The sequence below is a fragment of the Urtica dioica genome, chromosome 12 (genome assembly GCF_054948205.1).
Source record: "Urtica dioica subsp. dioica isolate 48M chromosome 12, U.dioica_male_clone48M_v1_H2, whole genome shotgun sequence".
NCBI classification, from domain to species: Eukaryota; Viridiplantae; Streptophyta; class Magnoliopsida; order Rosales; family Urticaceae; genus Urtica; species Urtica dioica.
Window position 1 is genome coordinate 18,537,839 of NC_142767.1, and position 19,287 is coordinate 18,557,125.

Here is a 19,287-nt window from a genome sequence, read left to right on the forward strand (position 1 = left end):
ATGTCGAGTTTAACTTTTGGTTTTCAAAAATGTTGAGTTCATACCATCTGTTTAACTAAAACGACGAAATTATACCATCTGTTTAACTAAAATGACGCAATTATACCCTGAAATAGACAACAGCACCACGAATCTTCTTTTTATTGAATTTTCATTGACGTTGACTATAATATTTATATATAAACACCAATTATCATTATTCATTCACGCCATATATGTAATTTATTTAAAAACTAAAAAATAAACACAGCTTCTTAATCGTGAAAAACACATGAGATGCAAATGGGTAAAAATCGACAGTTGGTAGTCATCAAAATCACAAATTCGAACATATAATCAAGGATTTAGAGTTGCAATTCGAACACGGAATGAAATAATTTATTGGGAGATATGAATTTTATTATTTAATTTCAATTTAAGGCTAATTTTATTTCAAAATTGAGAATTTGAAAATTAGGGTAGTGGTTTCGATTTGATTCGGTTTTTCTTATATAAGAGTTAATATCAATGAAAGGAAGATTTGTGATACTGTTATCCATTTCAGGGTATAATTACGTCATTTTAGTTAAACAGATGGTATAATTTCGTCATTTTAGTTAAACAGAAGGTATGGACTTGACATTTTTGAAAACCAAAGGTTAAACTCGACATTTCACTAAAACACAGGGTATATATGTGTTATTTTCCCTTATTTTTTTTTCTCTTATTACTTTTGCTCTTTGCAATTTTCGTAGTCATTACTTTATTCCCTCAATTATTTTTAATAAAAGGCTCAACGCTCTTTATAACTCACGAGTTATCGAATTATTTGTATTCGTAATAAATCGAAGTTTAAGTGATCTTGTGACAAAAAATTGAGGCCCATTAGAACAAATCTAATAAAATCAATTCTCTCTATTCACGTTAAAGGTAGTTACTTAATTTTTCCCAAATTAAGATGCAATTTGAAAAAAAAGGGACATTTCCTTAACTAGGACTAAATTAAGGGACATTTCCATTTTCCTATTTTTTTCAAAAATTTACCAAACTAGGACTAATAAAAAAAAAATCGTTTTTTCGATGGGATGAGCGGGAAAATAGAAAGAAAGAGAAAAAATAAGAGATTTTATTGTGACGACCCGACTTTTCGGACCGTCTTACTTCTACTTGTTTTCTAAGCTTTAATAATTTCTTATAGAAAAATTGGAGGAACTTTTTTTTTTTAAACACATCATACAAAGGTGAACCAAAATTTTAAAGATTTTAAAAAGAAACAAAAGCATTAAAGAAACATATAGATTGCATTTCAAAATATCATGAGAAGTACTTGACGAAAACATAAAATATGAGATACCGATTTTAAACCAAAGATAGTAGCAAAGTAAAACGTAATCCATAAAATAACTTTCAACGAACTAGAAAACCGTAGCTTGTAGCGGAAAACATATTTCTTAATAAAGAAAACAAAACCATCAAATTTATTTCTTAATAACTTATAGCGGAAGACTTATTTCGTGAATGGAAACCATGACCCGCCCTCTCGCTATCGACGCCGCTAGTCCACCCTACTCAGTTCTTTGCGAGTTGTTTACCTACAACACAGACGCATAATTTTTTTCGAAAAGATGAGCTTACGCTCAGCGAGAATAATATAAAGCTCACAAAATAAAGTAATGCAATGCATGAATCGTTTATTAGTATTTTGAAACTACTCGGTAACTTTATCTTTCTTTTCTTGATTCTATCAACTTTTAGTTCGGGGTGCCCCTAGGGTAGTCGTATCAATTTCAGTGCACACTTTAGATATACGAAGTGATGGGGGTTATAAAGTCCCACACTTCGCTCTATCTTTTAAACTTATTAGGGCCTCGGCCCGAGAAATTTCCCTATTAGAGCCTCGGCCCGGGAAACTTCTCCTTAATACCTCTCGAGGCGATACGACTCCCTTGCTTATCTCTATCTTTTCACTTTTAAGATAACATTACATACTGATATGACATGTACATAAAAACTTTCAAACATATGCTCATACAATACATGACAAAAAAAATATTAACCATGTACATTCTCAAAAATCTACTTTAATTTAACGCTTCATAGTTGACCAAACATAAATCAAACTACTACAATAAATCACACAATCAAATAAAGAAAAACCTACTCCAACATATAAAGCTTTAAACAAACCATAACATGAATCACAAAATATCATATTTAATTTTGAACTAATCTGTGTTGTAGTGAGATTATTCTCACCTGGATATCGGGAGTTACGATCGTAGATCGTCGAAGGAATTGTACGCTCTAAGATAATTGGAACCTAATCGGAATAAAAGACTATTGGGATCAGCTGAGAAAAGTATTCAAGACATATTTTAGGTTCTGAAAATTTTCAGAAACGAGATTAGACGCGAAATTACTAAAATACCCTTGGCTATTAGGGTTTTGGGAAAAAAACTAACATTCTGGAAAATTCTGGAAAAATTCTAGAAAATCTGAAATAATATTTTAAAAATAAAACTCTGAATCGACAAAGTCAGAATTAGTTTTTAAATTTGAGAAAAGACAAAAATAACGAAATACTAAAATATTAGGATTTACTTTGGAAAAATCCTGATCTGCGCAATGAATTTGTAACGCTTGTAAAACAGATCAAAGTGATCCAAAAATTATGAAATTAATTTTTTTGAATAGATGACATACATAAAAAAGCGTTACAAGAAGAATTGCATTAAAAAAATCAACGTAACGGAATTGGTAAGCGTCTAAAAATTTATTTTGAAAATTTGTCAAAACTGTAAAACTGGTACGCGCACTGATCGGACTTTAATCAGAAAATATTATGTATTTGATAAAAATATTTTTCGATTAAAGGTTTAGATAGAAGACATTTAAACCTAACTTTTCCAAAAAGAATCAACGTAAAAAAAAATTTGTTTAATCCACAATAAGCGTATGAAAATTAGGTTTTGATAAAATCCGAACCAGAAACTACTAAAAAAAATTGTTGTTCATAAGAAAAAGAGAAAACAATAACTATCTATACAATCTAAAGAAGGTACACGATTTTACCTTGATTATGATGAAGAGAAACGCTTATTAAAAGCTTTAGACTGTAAAATAAAGATAGATCTAAGAGTATTTGGTGGCTAGGGTTTATATTTGTGAGAGAAGAGAAGTGAATATAGGGAGAGAGAGAGAGAGAGATCGTGAGGGAGGCTGAGAGAGGACCATCAAACAAAAATTTCAAACCCTAGGATAGAGCTATTTATAAGGAGGCTTATAATGAGACCGTCTATTTTTTTTTTCATTCTTTTTAACTGCATGAAAAGATAAAATAGAAACCAAGATAAAAAGTTAAGTGCGAAGTCTGATGTTTCTAACGTGTACATATTTTGCCAAAAAAATCTCGCACTTAGTTGCACAAAAAGAAAATATCACGTTTGTTATTATTGTTTCCAATAAAAAAGTGATTCCTCAAACTCTACTTTATAATTAACTATAATATATATATAAATATCGTATATGTATATATATACTTATCTGTTACATTATTATAGACAAGATCATATACAAAAAATTTAAAAACCCACTGACTACAATGCATTCTCTCTTTGGTTTCATGCGTATAAAAAAAATACATATATCATAATATTAATATATGTGTTTTACGTTAAAATTCTTTATATATAAACAAGATATTCATATATATATATATATATATATATACACATACAAAAGATCTTTCTTGAATCTCAAAGTAGAATAAAAACTTAAATAAATCATAAAATTTTATAAACTAATAACAAGCTAAAAAATTTTGGGGTTTCACATTTATTGGGGAAGATTGTAGGTTGGTAATTAGTATGATGGTATAATAGGTAGATTTTTGTGTATCTCTCATTTGACTTTTGTTTGACCGGTCTTAGTTTGGTAAATTTTTGAAAAAAATAGGAAAATGGAATTTTGCCTTAATTTAGTCATACTTTTGGCAATTTTCAAAAAAAAAAAATACTTACTTTCAAATAAAGTAAATTTATAGGTATTTCAAAACAATATCAAGAATAGTTTTTTGAAACTTCTCAAATTTGTAATATATAGAAATAATAATGGGTTAAAGCTAAATTATAAAAAAATTATAGTAGGAGAGTATATCCTTAAGATATCCTTTGAATAAAATGTAAAATAGGGATGAAGCGCATATAAAAAAAAATATTGTTAATTTATGTAAGCATATTAAATAGAGATGGAAATGAAAATGAAGTGAAGATGGTCTTACCAACTCTATCTCCTCACAATACAAGTAATTTTTAGCGTCTTAATTTTTAAGGAATTTTCGATGATGTATTGAATTTTTTTTTTTTTTTTTGGTTTTATCAGAGTATTAATTACTTGTGTCTTTTGAGTTGTCAATGCGTACACATATTCAAAGAAATAGTGATGATTTCAATTAGACCATATACCGGATAAAAACTTTTTTATGGTTTTACACTTTTACAGTTTTACTTATGTCTTTTGAGGTATCAATGCGTACACGTATTCAAATTTCAAAGATAAGAAATTGTGATGACTTTCAATTAGACCATTTACCGTATAGAAACTTGAACTCCACAATGAAAATAATCACTTATTAGTCTGTCGTTTAAATTTCATAAATAAATTGTATGACTATGTAAATCGCTACCAAGGCCATCTACGGCAAAAGACAATTGTTTTGATTAAATTCTTTTAATTTGTAACTCTAACATAAATAAAGATTAGCTCAGAGGTAAAGAGCTTATCAATACTTCCCTCACGTCTTGCGTTCGAATCTCGCCCTTTCATTTCCCTAATTCTTTTACCGAATCTTCTTCCTCAAGCTGAAACTCCATGGAACCAGAAGTTTCATCTCCAACTTCTCGCAGAAAGGTGAAAAAGAGTAACGTTTTTATTTCAATTTTGCGTTTTCGTTTCACCACGAATCTCTCTTTGAATTCTGATCTCGGATTTTAAATTTATTTTACCCGATCTGTCTCTTTCAAGCTTAAGTTCGCTCCCAAAGCTCGGACTCGGAGGACTCTTAAAATGTAAGTTAATCACAAAAAATTTGGCCGTTCACCCTCAGTTTTCTTGGATATTAAAGTTTGATTTTGTTTTTGTGGTGATTTTCAACGAAATGTTCAGAGAATTGAGCGATGAAGACGATGAACCAGCTTCTTCAGAGGCTCAGACTCTGCTCCGTCAATTCAACGTAATATATTTCTTCTTTTCTCTTTTCGATTTTTTTTTAATACTTTCGGTTTAGAACTTTTTTATTTTTTCTTTGAGAGGAACTTCTTGGAAATTGGTAATAATTATTATCAATTAAATCATAAAAAAATTGTTCAATTTTGGTAACCATGTATGTCGTACTTTCCCTTAAATGTCACAAATTAATCTTAAAAAAATAAATCTAAAACACAATGTCGTAATTAATTACCGTAAAAGATAAGTCCGTGTGCCCTATAATAATACATGTCAAAAAAATACTTCTAACAAAATAATGCCCTATGTTCCACAAATTTTTCAGCTGATTTACCTCAAAATGTGTGTTCTATACTTGCAGGAGACTCTCACAAGACGAGCTCCTAAACCCGAAAAGAGAAGTAATTACTCATCTATTTTGCATCCTCGTTAACTTTGTGTGATCATCATTGTGCTATCAAGATACAAGAAGAGTCCCCGGACAAGATTTAAACTGATTTAATTTCTTCCCCTTTTATTATTAATTCTCCGTTTAATCATACAGAACAAGTTGCATTTGGTGGCGGCTCTACAAACTCGTCGAGCATAAGATCATTCAGGGCGACCAGAGAGGAAAACGCTAGCAAAAGAAACAACGGATATGCTACAAGGTCCAAGGATGACCAAACTCCGATACCATTGCCGTCGAGTATTTCCGAGAAGCTCGAATCCCTTGAAGATCTTCCCGAGAAATCTGCCGAGAAAATTTATAGAGAATGTTGGGTGAGAAGCGCTCTCTTCCCAGCGGAGATCTTTTTTTTCGCTGTTTATAGTGCTTGCTTGCTTAGCTTACTTATTATGTGTTCGATTGGTGTTGCAGGATTACGAACGCAGTTATTACCCTACTGTTCTTCCTCTGAGGCAGCCTAATTCGGGTGACCCAGGTTATTAATGTTGATCCTCAGTTACAGTATTTTTCTTTGCAAAGCTTAATGCCGATTGATTACTTTATACGGTTTACATGAACACGACGGACTTGTATTCTTATTCTTGAAACTTGTTACTAGTTTATCAGCTCTATAAGTTTCCTGTCTGGAGTGTATTATCTGTCATGAATTGCAGTTTTCTTTTGTTCCTTTCTTCTTTTGGGGCAATAGTGTTGATGATATTCTAGAGTTTGATTTCAAGAACAAAGATCTTTCCAATTCTGTTTTTTGTTCTACTCTGTTTCCCATGACTTCGTTGCTTGTTTTCCTTTCAGAAATTCTCGATGCTGCAGAATTTGGAACGGCTGACGAAGAGTACGATGAGAAGTCTGTAAATTCCGCTTCGAAACTTGGGCTCACGGTACACCTAAACTTTAAACCAATAATGCCAAAACCAACATAAACTACGATTGTGATGCGAAACTGACGATTGGTGATAGGACGAGAACGAACAAGGAAAGATGCTTCTCTTCCAGCTTCCTTCCACCTTGCCAATCGTGAAACGACCGGCTAGCGCAAAGGGAAAAGAGAAGCTCGGGTCTTCATCGTCCAAGAGAGGTAAAACGGACGAGTTACCGGCCGGTCACGTCGGTAAAATGCTGGTTTACAAGAGCGGGTCAGTCAAGCTCAAGCTCGGAAACATCTTGTACGACGTAAGACAGTAGAAAAAACAGGCTTTAAAGATTCAAAATCAGATTGGTTTCAGATTCTATCAAGGGTGTCATCGAATTCAATTTTTTTTTTTTTTTTTACTAATTGCAGGTTTCGCCTGGTTCAGACGTTGTGTGCGCTCAAGACGTCGTGGCGATCAACACCGCAAAGAAGCAATGTTGTGTTCTCGGAGAACTCGGTAAGAGAGCCGTCATTGTTCCCGATATCAACCACTTGTTGAATTCAGTCGTCGATTTGGGCTGAGAAATGCAAGGCTATAGTAGTAGTGGTGACAATGCTAATTACTAATTAGGTGTACATTGCTTAGAGCAGTTAATAGTTAATTTGTAACCCGTAAAGCCCCACCATGGAAAAAGATTGATCTTGTGAGAATTGCATAGTGATTTCGGTTTCATAACGCGCGCACGCACACAAGCTTAACTACTACAGGAATTAAAAAATAAAATAAAATAAAAAAAACATAGAAAATCTGTTGTTGACCATACAAAAGCCAAAGCTATTCGGGGGAATTTTCGACGGGTTAAAGTCAAGCCTTGTTGGCTCGAGCGACTACCACAACTAAGAGTACCATAATGGAGAGCATGAACGACGTCCTAAGCTTCTCCTTGAAAGCATCGGCGTCTCCTTTTTCCGGGGGCACCTGAAACAGGTCGCTCACGAGCTTCGTGATCTTCTCAACCACTTCCACGATTTTCTCTCTCGTTCCATCGAAGATCAGTTTCACTATGTTTGTCTCTACGTCTGAGTTGTGTTCCGACTCCTCGTCAATATCTTCTACACAAGTTGACCACCAAAAAAAAAACGTAAGAAAAAAATTTACTTCATTTATATCGATGATCGTACCTAAAACCTCATACGAACCCGATGAGGATGAGAGCGTGTCTCTGAGCTCCCTCACCACCTCGTTGTTGAGAACCGCGTTCCAAACCGCTTCATCGGAGGACAAAGATTTCACCACTTTCTACACCACAAAAAAGAAACATGAATCTCAACATTCCTATAAACGCGAAGATATATATACGATACACGCCTGTACTAATGGCTCGGTGCGCAACAAACGGAGAGCGCCGTGAACCCTCTCCAAGCCTTCACTGCTGCGTAGAACGGCTTTCGAGTCACACGCCCGAAAAGACGGTTCTATCCAATCCATCTCCGACCCCGGAGGAGAAATGTGCGGGGCGAAATCGGCAGGGCTAAAAACCCGGCGTTCCTCGTCGCGGTAGTTGTCAAATCCAGAGCCGGAACCAAACTCGTCCCTCACAGCATTGTAGTAGAAATCATTGGTAAATACCCTGTTCAGTTGAAAACCAGCGTGGTCAAAGTCAACCGTATTCATGTCCCACAACGAATTATAGTCAAAGAGGAGAGAGATTAAGAAAAAAGGTCTCACTGTTGAAGAGCCGAGACAGCACTGTGAACTTCCTCATGGGAAGGAACGGGACCGAGAGCGAAGTCGTCGCATTCCTCGACCGTGACCCAGTCGGGCTCGTCGCAGCGACGCCACGTGGACAAGCCGTGGACGGTCGATACCGGGACGTTGCAGGAAGCGAAAGGTGAGGTCGCATACAGGTGATTATTATTGTTACTGTTGTTGTTGTTATTTGAAGACCTAGAGCTATTAGACGACGAAGAAGAGGAAATGGGCTCTTGGAGGTGGGTCCCACCGCCGCCGCCGGGAAGATTGGCTCTCGCGACGGATCTTCCGACGGACCTCAGCAAATTTCCTCCGCCGCCTCCGACGCGTCCCATGTTGTTGCCTCCGAACATCATATCATTACCTTTTACGGTCTTCTTCTCCTCTGACTCTGAGACGGTCTTCTTTTTATGTTTTTTTGTTGCTGTGGAAGAGTAAAGATAGAGTCTTGCGTTATTTATTTTTATTCTGTTTTATTTTATTTTATTGTCTCTTTTAGTGTGATTTCTGGATAGGAATAGAACTGTGGCAGATATGGCATTGGCAGTACGTGTAATATGACGCTATAAATACCCATTGGCGTTACTTATTACCCACTTTATTCTTATGATTTCATCATAAATAGTTTTATTTACTACACTTTTATTTATATTTTTTTTGCTTTGTTTTCGTTTCTGATTTTTTTTGTTCTTTGGTGAACTCGTGCAATATTAGTATATCTCTCGACACAACTAAGTTAGTAAGTGCCACGTGGTCTCTTCGTTGTCCCTTGCAGACTATAATCGTATTGAATGTTTCAAATTTCTAAAAAACATATATAATTACTTTAAGTTCATGTATCGATCATTTGTATATAAATGCGTATTTAATGATGTTATACAGTCTCCACTGTATATTTACCGTATTTAATTTTCTTTATTCAATCATTAGAGAAAATTACTAATATACTATCGTTTCATAACTCAATTCTCATTTTACACCAAAATTATAATTTGGACAAAAATACTAATAAAAATATGAAAAAATAATATTTTTTATCCATTTTTACCAAATAAATGATTTTTTCTCTACAAATCTACCATCTTCTGCAATGAGGCAACTTGCTCAACATCTTAAATTTATTCTACAATGAGGTAGATAATTATCAAGCAGCTTGAGTCTGGCATTAAGAAGAAGATTGCAAAGATAAAGAAGCTTATAGTATCGAGGTTGAACTTAACTACACTCTTTCACGACATCAAGTACCCGGTTGAAGAAGTTCATGCTGAAGATGAAGTCCAAGAAGAAGAAGCCCCCGCTACGTAAAATAATGTAATTTTTATTTTCTTTTCTTTACTTTCAGTATGTTAAGCATCTTTTTTTGTATTCAACCTAAACGTTTATATTTCTCTTGCTTTATTTTTTTTGTGGCAAAAAATGGGAGTATTTTGGTTGAGTGCTTGCTTTTAATATTGATGGGTTGTAATAGATAGATTTAAACCACACTATATTTTGAATAGCTTAAACACGATGATATTACTGGTTATTGGTTTTTACTCGAAGTACTTAGCGTAGTGTTTGTTTGTTTTGCAAAAAATGCCAAGAGGGAGATTGTTAGTTCCTTTGTGGCATGGATTGTTTCGAAAAACAATTTGTGTTTAAGTTGTTCGAGTAAAGCTGCAAGAAGATGTTCAAGATTTGGGTTACTTGTTCTACAATGTTCTCTCGCGCGAACTAAAATTGAAAACTTCCTGTTTTCAGTTTAGAATATATTGGGTATATATTATCGGATATTTGGTTTCCGATTATGAGATATTCACGAGAGATTTGAGCCTTGATCTTATAAAGCTCATTTGGGGTCGAATTATGTCATTGTCTATTTTATTAGGTAAATAACGCCGCCTTATACCTTAAACTAGTCTCTCTACTCTGGAGAAATTCATCGACAACTAGCTATTGGTATTTGTAATTTGTTGAGTCATTCGTTAATTAGAGTTTATGAGTGCGTGTGTTTGCATCGACGTGCATAATAATCTTCGGAAGAAGATTGTGTGAAATATAGAGAGAGTCTCTAATACGAGGGGAGTTCAAATCTACATCTATTCAATAGATCAAAGACGACGGTGTTTGCAAAAATGAGTTTTTGTCAAATTTGATATTCTCACTCAATACTCAATGTAAATTACCCTTATACAATATGCAAACTATTGACAATCTACATTTACAACTCTAAGGACCTAATTTGAGAGATACTACGTCATTCATGCGAGGGCACGTTGTGAGTATAATCCCAATTTTACAGAAAATTATTTATAAATTGAAATTTTAAAAAACTCTCCGTTAAAATGTCTAATGCAATCAATTAATTATATTATAGTATGCATTTATATATAATCTAGCATTGAATTGAATTTGATTTGGTTGCCTGAGGCAACTCGGTCCAAAGCCATGATTCGCAGTCGTTTTTTCCCGATTATTCTGTGTCGTTTTTTGAAGCAATGTCGTTTTGTTAGGCTAGTCTGTTCGTCTTTCTCGCTCGCACACATTGCCTTCGTTTCATTTTCTTCTTTTTTTTTTTTTTATCGCCGTGAATCCTCATCCGCCGTGGTTCGTTGGAGACCCGGTCAACTGAGAATCTCTAGCCCTCATCTTTGACAGGTATGTTATGCCATGTCTCGAGATTGAGATTGATATACAGTTTAACCTTACCTAAACCTAAATGCATGTCTATGTTGGTTTCAATCCCTCAGCCTAAGCCGAAAGCAGTTTTTAAATAAGCTTTGGATGGACATGGAAACCAGTTCCTTAATGCCACCAAGAACTCATCAATATCAATGCAAATTGAGCTTTCGTACTTTCTTCAATGGCGTGATTCTTAGCGGAATCTGATCGAGTTTTGAAATCACGGACTGAAAATGTCAAATTCGTCCGCGTCAACTCTGTCGCACACCTTCAAGTATTTGCTTGGTCAGTTTATCATTCTCGTTAATCAATTTATTATTGTTTAATCTCTTTCAAAGTATAACAATGTTGTGCATAAGGTCGTACGTTTTTTTTTTTTTTTTTGTGGCTTTGAGGCGATTGGCCATACCTGACCTTCCAAATTCTCGCTTCTAAGACAAGGCATCTTATGAATTTTGAGGGAACGAGGGTCAAAGTGAAGAAGTTAGGATTCAAAAATATTTTTAAAAAGGAGGTTTCTTGGTGTTTTCGGATCCAGTGAAGTCAAAACTCATTGTAATTTTATTTGTTTCAGCCACTCAGCTCTTATCAAGAGGAATACCATTCATATTCAACTCGTGGATTGTCAGGCACCTCACTCAGGAGGATTATGCGGTATTGATATAAAACGTTTTTCCAATGGGTTTCATGTCTATTGATATGAATGAAACACCTGTTTCTCTTTTGTTGTAGATTTTTGCAGTGCAGTTTCATCTCTTTGTCACCTGTGTGTTGTTCCTCAGCCGGGAGGGTTTCAGACGGGCTTGTATGCGTGCAGACATAAAATGGTATTGGTTTTGTTATTAATTTTTGTGTGAATTCCAATACATTGATATGCTTGTTTAACTAAGTTTCATAGGACTTTTACTTTGTGGTACCTAGCATTGTCTAGTGGTAATTCCACACCACCTCCAAAGTGGAGTTCGTGGGTTCAATCCTCACCAGCAGCAAATGCCCTTAAAAAAATGGAGGTTTTTGCTAGGATATCAGATATAAATTGGAGTGAGATAATAATAATAGGTAGTGGAGGGGTTAATATAGTTTATAAGTAGTTGTATTAGGCAATAAATAGGAGAGAATTACTCTCTTTTTCAACGCTTTGTTTGTCTGTATTGCTCTCTGTTTTGCAGGAAATTTGGAGGCTCTGCAGTTCCATATTTCAGAACTTATTTTCAATCAATACTTTTACTAGTTAGTCCACTCTTGTGCTGTTGGCTTAGTTGCACTTCTGGGTGAATATAGCTTTTTTTGGGTAATTAGATTAATATTGAGAAATAAATTGATTTTAATAGTGGCGGTTTAGCTTTCTGGTGTTTTTTAATCTGATAACTAAATGGGAACTTTGTTCCTCCTGTGTGCATGACTATACGACTTGATTTCTCTGATGTTATTTTCAGTGACAGTTCTACGACCGAGGAAAATGTAGCAAAGTTAATGAAAGTAGCATGGTTGACTTTACCAATAGGAGTCGCCATTACTGTTTCAGCGTGTTTTTTTGTCTTTTGGTTGAAAGGTCTAGGTTTTTCTGATCCATATGGGCAAGCTATCTTGATTAATGGTAACGTCCGTACTAAATTGTTGCTATTAATGGTATCATCCAATCAATTATAATGTCTTTGTACTAAATAGTCTGTTTGAATTAGTATGGTGATAACTTCACCTGTTAACTCTCTGTTGCAGCGCTTGCGTGTATTTTGGAGCTACTCGCCGAACCTTTGTATATCCTGTCACAGAACTTGCTTCTTCTTAGATTGCGGCTAGTGGTTGAAACCCTTGCTACTTTCCTTCGATGTATCACTTTGTATGCTTTGATCCTCAAAGCAACGAATATGGTAAGTTTGTTGGATTCTCATGTCAATCTTTGTAATAGTCTGTTTTGTATTCTGAGATTCTGCCTATGGTCTTAACACCACATGGATGACTTCTTTTTCACACGGCCATGACAAATTTTATCTATTTGTTTTAATCCTACGCAAATTTTTGAAACCAATTGATTGGCTGTTAAAATGTTCTATTGGTTGCAGGATAAAGGTATCATATTTGCGCTATCACAAACTGCATATGGAGCGTGCTTGTTCCTAGGCTATTGGTGCTACTTTCTTACTTTTCTCCGGTTTAAACGTTATGCCCTTTTTCCATTTAGGTACGTATCTTTATCCTGTTGAGGGCATCGTCTTAAATGCACACAAGAACCCCACAAACCACTGCTGCGTTTGGGGTGAATTCCAGCATCAGACCATATGGTTAACTAACGCCACATGGCACATCTTTTTTTTTAATCACCTGCGGGAAAAGTTAAACATCCATCGTGATATATATATATATATATATATATATATATATTAGTCACCATGATATGAAGCAACGATTCCGGGTAGTCAAACAATGTGTTAACAACTTGCACATGAATTTAAACACCAAATATATCCTAAATGCTAGTAGTGATTACTGGCTAGGTAGGAAATGTTTAAGGTAGATTTTTTTGTCACTGTTAAGAAATGGTTTGTTACATTCTGTCAAATTGTGATCCAGAAGTTGATAGCAAATTATTCTTACAGATTGGGAAGCAAGACAGGTTTTGACAAGCAGTTGACAAACATGTGTATGCTGTTCACTTCTCAATCATTCAGAAAGTTAATCCTTCAAGAAGGAGAAAAGATGGTGCTGGTCGGATTTGATACTCCTTACAACCAAGCTGTATACGGACTCGTAGACAAATTAGGTATTTATTTCGTCCTCACATGTTTTCCACGGTCCATCATTTTGTATTCGTGATAAATAAAAAAAATGTCTAGCTTAAATCATTTAAAAAAGAGAGATTTGATTTCTGATTTCATGCACATTATAATTCAAGAGTTTGAAAATAATAGCTTCAATTTTATTGTTCTCCTGTTTTATAAATGCCAGGCAGCCTAGTGGTGAGAATGGTGTTTCTTCCTTTTGAAGAAAGTTCTTTTACTACATTTGCGAGGTCCGCATCAGGTTTACTTCTCGCCTATTTCTTACAGTTTTTGCTGCGGAAAATAGAATTCTCTGTTTTCACTCCCATCTCATCTAAACGATGGCATCCCATAGCATTTTACGACATGTATGTTATCAACCCGGATATAATTTTTCTGATTGTCTGTACAGAAAACCACCCTGATAAGAAGAGAAAGTTAGGAAATTGTCTTACAGAAGCATTGAAGCTGGTTTTGTTAATAGGTATACTCTTTCTCTTTCTTTTTATTTTCTGTTTTTCAAAGCATATCCAGGTAGGTTTTGGCATAAGATGCGCAATTTTAAACTTGGACCGAACTGCAAATTAATCATCTCTTCTATAGGTCTTGTATTTATAGCATTCGGGCCGAGTTACTCGTACTCTCTCATCAGATTATTGTACGGTCAGAAATGGAGTGACGGAGAAGCATCTAAAGCACTTCAGTACTACTGCCTTTATATCATTGCATTGGCTATGAATGGTTAGTACGTATAATGATATGATCATTTGAGTAGCCAAAAACTGAGTACTTATTCTGTATTCCTTTTGCATCAGGGACTTCTGAGGCATTTCTTCATGCTGTTGCAAATGAAGACCAAATTAAACGCTCGAATGCTTCATTACTCATATTCTCGGTTATATATGTTGGGATGAACATCCTGTTGATTTGGTCAGCTGGGGCAATTGGCTTAATTATGGCAAATTCCATAAGTATCCTTACCCAATTTATGATTTATCTTTTTCCGCTTATTTGTCATCAATTACTCCATGATCTGTAAAACACCACCACATTGAGTGATTTACTTGTGATGTGGTATCTTGTGGTGTTTTATATTCCTGGTAAGTCAAAAGAGTAATTTTTGTTCTGTGGTTTCTTGACATTATGAAGATATGACTTTGAGAATCATATACTCGGGAGTATTTATTAGGCGATTTTTCCAGGTATGCTTTTGAATAAGTGTACGATGAATCTTGTATATTTTGTGGGCAATATCAATCTCACACCTCAGGCTATCCATGTCACCTCATCCACAGGATTCGCCCTCGTTCTCGTTCCTCAATTGTCTACCCGGTGGATGGACAATGCTTTTGTTTTCGGGCATAACCACTCTGCTATCTGAGAAAATATTTCTGGACAGAAAAAACTTCTGGCCGACATTTGCAATTCATTTTTCTGTTGGGTTTGCTTGCTTCTGCGTGTCGTCCTTGGTCATGTATCTTTCTTTTGCCATTTTTTTTTACATTAACACTGTTGGGTAACATTCGGATTATGCCCCATTTAGAATTGTGTTTTCTTTGTCATGATTTCTTTTTAATTATTTTATTTTTTTCAATCTCATATACAGTTATCGACGTGAGAGAGCCTTCATCAATAAAATTGTTCGCTTCCGCGACCATTCTGACTAAAAAGAATTCAAACGCTGATTTCAGGTATTTCTATCTATGAAGATTGTAATGATATTTATATCACAATGTTTTGGTTCCTTCATCATAGATACTGACATTTTCCCTTCAAATACAAGGAAACATTGACAAGTACTGATATTTGTTAAAGGTGGTGACGGTTGTTGATCACAAATCCTAATTCTCCAGTGTGGCTAGTTTGTATTAATTTATCATTGGTCATGGACGTCCTTCAAAATCCTCAGAATTTGCGGAGAACTTTCCACTTTGGTCACAGTTGAGGACATGAGAGATTTCTAAAAGGTATAAATTAGACTTTAGGTTTCGTATTTATAATTTGTATTTGGTCTTCTCTCGTCAAACTTTGAGTTTCCTGCTACAAGGACAATTAAATTTGTAAATTTTACTTCATTGTGACTGGCTGGCAATGAAATCTTACGGCATCATCATCCTCTCCAAAATCCAAATACGCCAACAATTTTGTTTTTATATTTACCGCATTGCCCTTGGACACCCGTTTGTCAAGTCTCATATATTATCTAATTTTCAAATTAATACTCGATGTTTGACGGAAAATGACGGAAAATGATACGGAAGTATCTTCAGCTTTAATTAGTGATAAAATTAAAACTAGACGTAGGCTGGACGGTGACCGTCTGTGGATGAACCTTATACACGAACTTTAATATTAATACAGTGCAAACCTATTTTAGAGCTTGATATGATTTTGACCTATTCATATGCACCTATCAATATTTTTTAGAAGATTGCGTGTTGATTTTTGGTTACCTTAAGCTAAACTAGGATTTTTCGATCAAACCATGGGTGTCTTTGTACATAGTTGGTTTTACCATTATTGTTTGAACGCTAGACGTAAATTTGATAGAGCTCACTGATAAAAAGAAAAGTGGCAATGATTTGGCTCATGACCAATTCAATAAGTTTGTTCATATATCCAATTTCTTAAGGTAATCAACGTTTAAAACTAGCATAATATGTTTCATCGCATGGCATCAAATTATTAAAAACTCAGCTAACGGTACGTAGGTGTCACAAATTTCCAAAAGAGACGCATATAATAATACATTACATAGGACACCCACGGGCATATATATATATATATATATATATATATATATATATATATATATATATATATATATGGCTGTCCTCCATATTCACCAACAATTGTAATTATAGCCATTTGAAAGCTTGGGAAGGTTGGAATAGAGAGGGAATATATTTAAGATCATAAATGTAGACCAAGGTTAGGACAAGTGTCCAATACAAAAAACTCGACATAAAGTGAATTTCATACATTCCAAAACAAAATGATTATAGTTTTTTAGTTTTTCCTCCTTAATTGGCTGAATTCTTCATCACTAGCTTGTCATGAAATGACTTATAGTCTTTTGCTTCAAGTTGCAGGAAAGAATATGTGTTATGATACAAAACATGTATAGGTATAAGATAAGAAATCAACTTATTAACAATAAGAAACAAGAGAATGATGATAAATAGCACCGTTCTACTTCATGTAGGATTTTACTATTTATAATGATGGTAATAAAATTTAGAACCTTGACTAGTAGTGGATTTTGTGGTCAATGCACGGAAGAATCACTAGGCTAAGAATGTTATTTAAATATCTCTTATATATCTTTCAAATTCAAAGACCATTTGCGTTCCAATCCTCAGGTCAAGATCTTCTTCCTTTGATTTGAAGAAGATATAAGAAAGAAAGAAAAAAGAGGATATTCTCGCAATGCTCCCTTAATTTTATGTCATCCGTACTCAAGCAACAATTTTTTGTGCAAAGCTGATAAGGACTTGGGAAACTTCGGTCTATTCGAGAAAATATTTTTCATTTCTGTCGTTAAGAAACAAAGAAAATAAAAAAGCGAATTATGTGAAAAGTATTAAACCATAGGAATACAAATCTGATGTCTCACTTGCATTGAGCACATCTATGAATCCTTAGAAAAGACACAAAAAGAAATTATCAGCAAACAAAAAACAAACATATAAAGAAACTCTAAAATCTATATTTCTAGCATTGTATATGCTTTTCCCTTGCATTGGTTTCCTTAGCTTAGTCCTAAATACCCTACTTCCCAACAGAATTTAATTTAAAGAGGAACAAAGGAAAAAAGATAAATTATTTAATCCTTGAGCCCTAGTACCTTTCACAACAACAAGAATATAATTCCTAGTACCCAGTATTCGATGGCTCCAATAGAAGCGGATACATATGCTAATCTAAGGCATGCCAATAATTAGCTCACAGAAATTTCATAGATACACACACCACATTAATATATATATATATATATATATATATATATATATATATATATATATATCCATTATCCAACATTCCCAAAATATAACAAGTACTTAACTTTTCATCTCCGTTTTTCTTTGACTTGAATTTCAAGGGAATTATTGTTTTCAAACCTAAAGAGGCAAGTTCAATTAATTTTCAAGTCTACTATTTTGTTTACTTATTTATTCTAAGTGTTTATGGTCCCAAATTAAAATAAAAATAATGTGAGAAAATATCATAGACCAAAGTTAAAGGGTTGCCGTCCCTTATTTTTTATTTTTTTTTTAATCTTGGATCGTAATTCAAGAGTCTTGAGGGTGAAAATTTGCTACATTAGATTTAGAGGTAAGATTTAATTTGGGTTATTTAATAATAGACAAAAACCCTCTAAATATTGTTTCTCTTGCTTTCCTTATCTTATGCTTTAGAAGGTCTAAATCATTTGCTGTCTATTTCTCTCACTCTTTACGTATTGTTCAACTCTCAATCTATCTTTCCTGTAAAGCATCTCTTCTCTCTCCTTTCCTTTTATTTTCTTTAATTTTGATTTTATCATAACATACACCAAATGATAGAACATGTCATGCAATGATAATGTGGGTCCATTAATTTTATTTTGTTGTTGCATAAAATATTTCTCTAGCTATGTATGTCACAATGCTTCACCAAACGGCTTTCAAAATGTGTGATTATTACATGCTATTACTAATAGTTGCTTGATCTCTCTCATATGGTTCTTAAATATTTCTTTTAACTTCCTAAATCTTAAAAAGCCCTCATCAATTTTATTTTATTTGTTTGTGCTTTTATGATAAAGACAAACTTTGCTCCAACTCGTGATTATGTGACATCTATATATCTAGCTAAACTACCCTTAATAATATAATTTTATTGATGTATAATTTGTCAAGGACCATATGTAATCAACAACGATTAATTTGTGCTCCCCTTTATAAATTTTTTGGGGATAAAAATGAGAAATTTACTTCAGTCATACAGCATAATCCTTAGCCTAGATAAACCCCCTAATTTGTAACAATAAATTTCTGAAGACATAGAATGATGTTTTATCTTCAGATGGACCATGCTCATTAAATAAAAAACCAATTTCAGTCAATTTACAATTTAATATTATATATCATGTGCCTAGGCAAATATTGCTAATCACCTTTACAAAAAGTGCCTTTACTTTCTTTGCTAACCAAAAACTCCTAATCCCTATTTGAAACACACCAAAATAGATGCAACTTTGGTGCGTGTTACCTCATTCCGCTTATTCCCACATTGGATTTGGAATCATTCATATTGTTGAGATTTGTTTAATGAGTCTAAATCTTGACTTAAGAGGGAGGTCTCACATGCTCGTTTTCACTCACCTTCAAACCCTAATAATTTTGTTCTCCACTTAATTAGAAAGTGATAATACATGGTGAGAAGTAAAATCAAAGCTTAAAATTATTTTAAAAAAGAATAAAGATAAAGTAATAAGAAGATAAATTAGAGGGAAAGTGAGTTAAGAAGGTGACTGTGAAGTCAAACACTAAGGTATATATATAAGATAAATAGTCTCTGCACAAAGAGAATATATGTAAGAGAGTGTTCTTCGAATGGGTCCATTTCCCAT

The 19,287-nt window shown here is 34.1% G+C and overlaps 3 protein-coding genes across 5 annotated transcripts; 2 read left to right on the forward strand and 1 right to left on the reverse strand.

Moving 5' to 3' along the window:
- Positions 1 to 4,757: 4,757 nt before the first annotated feature.
- Positions 4,758 to 7,236, forward strand: LOC149379879 (uncharacterized). The gene is made up of 9 exons (XM_089602654.1): positions 4,758 to 4,887; positions 5,002 to 5,045; positions 5,143 to 5,209; positions 5,564 to 5,603; positions 5,747 to 5,964; positions 6,062 to 6,125; positions 6,443 to 6,528; positions 6,608 to 6,820; positions 6,930 to 7,236. The coding sequence occupies exons 1-9, from the start codon at positions 4,849 to 4,851 to the stop codon at positions 7,080 to 7,082; spliced, it is 924 nt and encodes a 307-aa protein (XP_089458780.1). The 5' UTR covers positions 4,758 to 4,848; the 3' UTR covers positions 7,083 to 7,236.
- Positions 7,237 to 7,260: 24 nt separating this feature from the next.
- On the reverse strand, positions 7,261 to 8,856 carry LOC149379880 (uncharacterized). 2 transcript variants are annotated; one of them, XM_089602652.1, is made up of 4 exons: positions 8,230 to 8,856; positions 7,870 to 8,131; positions 7,683 to 7,800; positions 7,261 to 7,613 (listed from the first exon to the last, which is right to left on the reverse strand). In XM_089602652.1, exons 1-4 carry the CDS (start codon positions 8,607 to 8,609, stop codon positions 7,366 to 7,368), a joined length of 1,008 nt encoding a protein of 335 aa, XP_089458778.1. In that variant the 5' UTR covers positions 8,610 to 8,856; the 3' UTR covers positions 7,261 to 7,365. The 2 variants fall into 2 exon arrangements, with proteins under 2 accessions (XP_089458778.1, XP_089458779.1); XM_089602653.1 differs by having other exon boundaries at positions 7,701 to 7,800; positions 8,230 to 8,848.
- Positions 8,857 to 10,819: 1,963 nt separating this feature from the next.
- Positions 10,820 to 15,846, forward strand: LOC149379881 (lipid transporter). 2 transcript variants are annotated; one of them, XM_089602650.1, is made up of 16 exons: positions 10,820 to 10,890; positions 10,983 to 11,199; positions 11,489 to 11,568; positions 11,647 to 11,741; positions 12,351 to 12,511; positions 12,634 to 12,785; positions 12,978 to 13,096; positions 13,512 to 13,675; positions 13,861 to 13,935; positions 14,086 to 14,157; positions 14,277 to 14,414; positions 14,489 to 14,644; positions 14,823 to 14,875; positions 14,969 to 15,147; positions 15,280 to 15,364; positions 15,457 to 15,846. In XM_089602650.1, the coding sequence occupies exons 2-15, from the start codon at positions 11,148 to 11,150 to the stop codon at positions 15,338 to 15,340; spliced, it is 1,557 nt and encodes a 518-aa protein (XP_089458776.1). In that variant the 5' UTR covers positions 10,820 to 10,890; positions 10,983 to 11,147; the 3' UTR covers positions 15,341 to 15,364; positions 15,457 to 15,846. The 2 variants fall into 2 exon arrangements, with proteins under 2 accessions (XP_089458776.1, XP_089458777.1); XM_089602651.1 differs by having other exon boundaries at positions 15,489 to 15,846.
- Positions 15,847 to 19,287: the final 3,441 nt, after the last annotated feature.

What these genes read in the sequence shown, in the direction of transcription:
- LOC149379880 (XM_089602652.1), bottom strand. Translation starts at nt 8,609, where the DNA reads ATGATGTTCGGAGGCAACAACATGGGACGCGTCGGAGGCGGCGGAGGA. An exon ending in GCTGTCTCGGCTCTTCAACA is followed by an intron (nt 8,132 to 8,229) that starts GTGAGACCTTTT and finishes TCAACTGAACAG; the next exon opens with GGTATTTACCAATGATTTCT. An exon ending in GCACCGAGCCATTAGTACAG is followed by an intron (nt 7,801 to 7,869) that starts GCGTGTATCGTA and finishes TTTGTGGTGTAG; the next exon opens with AAAGTGGTGAAATCTTTGTC.
- LOC149379881 (XM_089602650.1), top strand. Translation starts at nt 11,148, where the DNA reads ATGTCAAATTCGTCCGCGTCAACTCTGTCGCACACCTTCAAGTATTTG. An exon ending in TCCTCAAAGCAACGAATATG is followed by an intron (nt 12,786 to 12,977) that starts GTAAGTTTGTTG and finishes TATTGGTTGCAG; the next exon opens with GATAAAGGTATCATATTTGC. An exon ending in ATTTGCGAGGTCCGCATCAG is followed by an intron (nt 13,936 to 14,085) that starts GTTTACTTCTCG and finishes TTGTCTGTACAG; the next exon opens with AAAACCACCCTGATAAGAAG.
- LOC149379879 (XM_089602654.1), top strand. Translation starts at nt 4,849, where the DNA reads ATGGAACCAGAAGTTTCATCTCCAACTTCTCGCAGAAAG. An exon ending in CTTCGAAACTTGGGCTCACG is followed by an intron (nt 6,529 to 6,607) that starts GTACACCTAAAC and finishes GATTGGTGATAG; the next exon opens with GACGAGAACGAACAAGGAAA. An exon ending in TCGGAAACATCTTGTACGAC is followed by an intron (nt 6,821 to 6,929) that starts GTAAGACAGTAG and finishes TACTAATTGCAG; the next exon opens with GTTTCGCCTGGTTCAGACGT.